Genomic DNA, 5,725 nt, shown 5'->3' on the forward strand with positions numbered 1-5,725 from the left:
ATGGTGGAGGGTACATGTTTCAGGGGTATATATTTCATCGCAAAAATTTTAATGTTTTGACACACATGTCATTAATTTGGGCTTCTATCATTAATTTGGGCTACTACAATTAAATATATAAATAAACAATTTAATAGCACTTAGAAGAGATGATCAGTCAAATAAAAAACAAAAACAAATAAAGATGAAATCTTTAAAATAAAATGCCAATATTAATTCAATTTTTGCTTTGAAACTGATTTTAATGCAAAATTTGCTTTTAAACTTCATCGAAACTTTCAATACAACAAATAATGTATCGGAAATTTTTAATAATTTTAATTTTTCATATTTTAAACGAAAACAGTGTGGTAAGCTTATTTTGTGTATTAATTGTGTATGAGCCAAAGGCATTCGTTTACATATCCAAATTGTTCCTTCGCCAGACAGCAAAACGACCATTTTCATTGGTCCTACATAGTAACTCCTTCAAATATGTCTCGAATGAGATGAATCAATGCTCTTGCAGTTTTCAAAAATTAACTAAAAGTCGCTATGCGATCAGTGCTATGGCCAATTTCCTTCGTGATTTGTCCAAAAATGCTGAAGTTGGAATTCTCATACATATCACATACCCGAAGAAATCTAAAATTTTTAAATTCTTGGACATCAAGTTAAATATATGTGATTCCCTGAAAAATCTAAAGGCAATGACATTAATAAAGGAACTTTTTAAAGAATTGATGGCCAGCAGCAATTTGCCATTTGCATGTCCTATAAAAGGGGTGAGTTAAAAAGATTTACGTGATATCCCAGAAAAAAATTTGAAAGTTCCTCTAAAGGCACAACTTTAAAAGTACTTCCAAAAATGTCCTCCCAAAGATGTCTTTACTTTAACTGCACAGGAGGTTAATTGAAGTCAATTTTTAATAACTCGATTTTTTCATGTTTTTCATGGATAATTTTAACCGTTTTTGTTTCAAATGGTTTAAAAACTTAGTAAGAGTTAATAAAATGGTACAAATTATTAAAATTTGTCGACAAAAACATGCTACACCCAATCTAGAAAAATTGCGAATTTTTGAAAATATTTGAGGTCAAGAGCTTCAGACAAGCATTAGAATGCATTAAAATATCAAAAAAAAAAAATATAAAAATTATTTATTTGGCAAAATATTATTTTTTTTAACTTACATCTAAAACACTGAATTCGTATCACACCCTAAAAAGTGATGCAAAATTCAGTGCAACAGCTGCTGAAATGGTGGTTATCCTTCCAACACACAGACAAGGAATATGATCACCTCAAACATGTTTCAAGAGCAAAATGTTATTTTTGTATGGTGACCGTGTAACATGTTTGTCACTAAAATGTTATTTTATCGTCAAATATAACCTGCTTGCCGAAATCAGATACATGATTTCCGAAAAAATTACATGGTTGCGAAAACCATGTTACATGGTCACCACCCAAAAATAACATTTTGCTCTTAAAACATGTTTGAGGTGATCATATTCCTTCTCTGGGTGTATGACAAGCCCATATTAAATTCATCGCTTCAAAAAAAAAAATAATAATAATAATAATATTAATAATTTTTATTATAAAGAAAATTTTCTCATATTTGGCAAAATTTAATTAAAATTAACTAATTTACATGAGCTAAAAATTAAATGGGCAACAGAAATGTTTGTTAAAATTTCTGAAAACAAACAAATCATTTGATCTGGGAAAATATTTTTCAGTGTATTGAATTTAAAGATTTATGTTTTTAAAGTTTCTATATTTTTCTTATTTCACAGAATGTCACGTATAATATTACCGATTTTATGCTGACGGACGAAATTTTTCCTACCTATACCCCAATCGTACATTTCAACTATACCTTTAGCATTTACAGCAATCAAAAATTGTTGACCAGCTATGAGTTACTCGGATCAACGGTTCCACGTCAATAAACAAATTCCATTAATAATTTTCTAAAATATTTTATTTTAAAAAGAAAAGAGGATTCTTTAATAAAATAAGGTCGAAACAAATAAGAAACTGAGATTTGTTTTAATTACATTTAAATGGAAATCTTATGTACACCCAGAGAAGGAATATGATCACCTCAAACATGTTTTAAGAGCAAAATGTTATTTTTGGGTGGTGACCATGTAACATGGTTTTCGCAACCATGTCATTTTCTCGGAAATCATGTATCTGATCTCGGCAAGCAGGTTATATTTGACGAGAAAATAACATTTTAGTGACAAACATGTTACATGCTCACCATACAAAAATAACATTTTGCTCTTGAAACATTTTTGAGGTGATCATATTCCTTCTCTGCGTGTACTTGTGCCAGGGCATGTATCATGAGGAAAATGTTTTTCTGCAGTATTACCAAGAGCTAAATTGTAAGGAAAAATTCTCATTAGCAAATAATCTTGGAGGCAGGGTTGCCAGGGTTTTGGTCCGATCGGACCAAAATTGGTCCAAAAAATTATTAATTTTTAAATTTGGTCCGATGGTCGGATCTAATGGAATTTGGTTGATTATGGTCGATTTTCGTGAAATCGGTATTTTTTTCAAAAGAAATAGAAATAAAATTTTGACAAAATTTTCTATAGAAATAAAGTTTTGGTTAAATTTTCTATAGCAATGAAATTATGACATTTCCTAATGACATGAAATTTTGACAAAATTTTCTATAGAAATAATACAATACATATTGCTATTTCGGATATTTCGATACATCTTCGGTGATCATCTTCAGCGAGATACTATATTTTACAAAGTAATAGACTTCTCCTTGCAAAGCTCATATCTAACATATAATATCTTGCTGAAAGTGATCACCGAAGATGTATCGAAATATCCGAAATAGCAATATTTCAATAATAAAACAATGAAAAACAATTACAAAAGCATTTTTCATTTATCATGACCTCAAGCCAAACCAAAAATCCCAATAATTAAAAAATTCCAAAGGTCAACTAAGAAAACTATACCAAAAATTTTTATTTCTATAGAAAATTTTGTCAACATTTTATTCTATAGATAATTTTTCAAAATTTCGGATATTTCAATAATAAAACAATGAAAAACAATTATAACAGCATTTTTCATTTATCATGACGTCAAGCCAAACGAAAAATGAAATAAAATTTTGACAAAAAATTCTATAGAAATAAAATTTTGAAAAAATTATCTATAGAAATAAAATTTTGACAAAATTTTCTATAGAAATAAAATTTTGACAAAATTTTCTATAGAAATAAAATTTTGACAAAATTTTCTATAGAAAAAAATTCATAGAATTTTTTTAGAAAAAAAAATAGGTCGGATGAATTAAAAATAATAAAAACAAATAGATCTCAAGCTGGACAAAATAAAGAATTTTATTTAAACTGAAAAAGATCGAACAAGAAACAAAATAAATCAAGAAAAAAAATTTACAAAATTTTTTATGGAAATCCATAATCAAAATAAAATTTTGAAAAAATTATCTATAGAATAAAATTTTGAAAAAACTTTCTATAGAAATAAATTTTTGACAAAAAAATCTATAGAAATAAAATTTTCTATAAAAAAAATTTTACATAATTTTATATAGAAATAAAATTTATAGAATTTTATTTTGAAAAAAAATTACAAAATTTTCTATAGAAATAAATAGAAATGAAAATTGTAAATAAATAGAAATAAGATTTTGAAAAAATTATCTATAGAATAATATTATAATATAATAATGTTGACAAAATTGTCTATAGAAAAAATTTTATTTAAAAATTTTCTATAGAAAAAAAATTTTTAAAAATTTTCTATAGAAAAAAAAATTCATTGAATTTTCTATGGAAAAAAATGTACAAAATTTTCTATAGAAATAAATAGAAATGAAAATTTTGAATAGAAATAAAATTTTTACAAAATTATCTATAGAATAAAATTTTGACAAAAAAGTCTATAGAAATAAAATTTTGACAAAATTTTCTATAGAAATAAAATTTTGACAAAATTTTCTATAGAAAAAAGTTTTTACAAAATTTTATATAGAAAAAAATTTATAGAATTTTCTATAGAAAAAAAATACAAAATTTTCTATAGAAATAAATAGAAATGAAAAGTTTGAATAGAAATAAAGTGTTGAAAAAAATGATCTATATAATAAAATAAAAATTTTATAGAAATAAAATGTTATCAAAATTTTCTATAGAAATAAAATTTTTAAAAATTTTTTTTACAGAAATACAATTTTGACAAAATTTTATATAGAAATAAAATATTAACAAATTTTTCCATAGAAATAAAATTTTAACAAAATTTTCTATAGAAATACATTTTTTTCCTCTGTTGGTTAAGCTACACTTGTAGTTTAGTCAATGCATGGCTTTAAGCTGAGATAAAAAAAAAAAAAAACAACAAATAAAATTTTGACAAAATTTTCACAGAACAAAAAATTATACAAAATTTTCTATAGAAATAAATATTTTGAATAGTTATAAACATTTAACAAAATTTTCTATCGAAGTTAGATTTAGGAAAAATTTTAACTTTTAAATGATATTAATTTAAGTTGGAAAAATGGTCCGCTGGTAGGAATTTTGGTCCAATTTTCGAAAAATCTTGGTCCAAAATAAAAATTCATTGTGTGTGTGTTCAAACTTTTTAACGAAAATCTTGTTTACTTTTGCAAAGGGGAAAGGGGACTTCTCCGCAACATTTTCAAGAGCTAAATAGTAAGCGGACGCATCTGAACATTGTCTAAAGGTTTGGAAGGGTCTTGAACCGATTTGGTGTGCCCTGAAGGTTTCAGTGGTATTGTTATAAGAGCAAAGGCTGATTCCCGTCCTCCGTCGTTAATTATCTTTCGATTCTGATAAAAGTCGCAGTGCTGGAAGCATTTGAGGATTGTCTAAAGACTTCCTATATAAAGCGACAAGACTTAGAGAGCTCTTGACCCGATTTGACGAGCATTGAAAGTTTTAAAGGTGTTTCAACCAAAAAAGGGTAATGGCTAAAAAAATGTGGTGCATCCTGCGTTTTTGATTGTCATCCGATTTTGATGAAAAATTACAGTGGTGTTCGAGTCTGAACATTGTCCAAAGAGTTCCTATACACGGCGACAAGATTTGGAGGGTTCTTGTCTAGCATTGGTATGCCCTGAGGGCTTCGGCGGTATTGTAATAAGAAAAAAAGTTGATTCCAGTCATGCGTAGTTAATTATCTTCCGATTTTGATAAAAGTTCAAATGATGAACACGTCTGAGGATTGTCTAAAGATATTCTGTATAAATCTATAAGATGTAAAGGGGCATTGATCCGAGTTGGGTCAAAATAAGATAGTGGTTAGTGCATCCAGCGTCGTTAATTGTCATCCGATTTTGATAAAAGTTGCTGTGTCTAAAGACCGTCTATACATGGCGGCAAGATTTGGAGGGCTCTTGTCCCGATTTGGTGAGCCCTGAGGGTTTAAAGGTATTTTGGTCCAAAAAAGATTTTGGTTAAAAACCTATGCATCCTGCGTCATTAATTGTCATCCGATTTTGATAAAAGTTGCAGTGATGAATATGTCTGGAAATTGCCCAAAGAGTTCCTATACACGGTGACAGGGTATGGAGGGGTTTTGACATGATTTAGTGTGCCACAGAGATGGAATATGATCACCTCAATCATGTTTCAAGAACAAAATGTTATTTTTGGACGGGAAACGTGGAACATGCTTTCCGCAAACATTTTGTTTTTTCGACAAACATGTACA

At 27.6% G+C, this 5,725-nt stretch overlaps 1 protein-coding gene across 1 annotated transcript; it reads left to right on the forward strand.

Moving 5' to 3' along the window:
• The first annotated feature begins 218 nt into the window (after nucleotides 1-218).
• Nucleotides 219-1,992, forward strand: LOC142241638 (uncharacterized). The gene is made up of 3 exons (XM_075313419.1): nucleotides 219-350; nucleotides 426-764; nucleotides 1,783-1,992. Exons 1-3 carry the CDS (start codon nucleotides 294-296, stop codon nucleotides 1,936-1,938), a joined length of 552 nt encoding a protein of 183 aa, XP_075169534.1. The 5' UTR covers nucleotides 219-293; the 3' UTR covers nucleotides 1,939-1,992.
• The last annotated feature ends 3,733 nt before the right edge of the window (nucleotides 1,993-5,725 follow it).

Source organism: Haematobia irritans, chromosome 5 (genome assembly GCF_050003625.1).
Source record: "Haematobia irritans isolate KBUSLIRL chromosome 5, ASM5000362v1, whole genome shotgun sequence".
Taxonomy (NCBI): Eukaryota; Metazoa; Arthropoda; class Insecta; order Diptera; family Muscidae; genus Haematobia; species Haematobia irritans.

What these genes read in the sequence shown, in the direction of transcription:
- LOC142241638 (XM_075313419.1), top strand. Translation starts at nt 294, where the DNA reads ATGTATCGGAAATTTTTAATAATTTTAATTTTTCATATTTTAAACGAA. An exon ending in TTTTAAACGAAAACAGTGTG is followed by an intron (nt 351 to 425) that starts GTAAGCTTATTT and finishes TTCCTTCGCCAG; the next exon opens with ACAGCAAAACGACCATTTTC. An exon ending in TTGCATGTCCTATAAAAGGG is followed by an intron (nt 765 to 1,782) that starts GTGAGTTAAAAA and finishes CTTATTTCACAG; the next exon opens with AATGTCACGTATAATATTAC.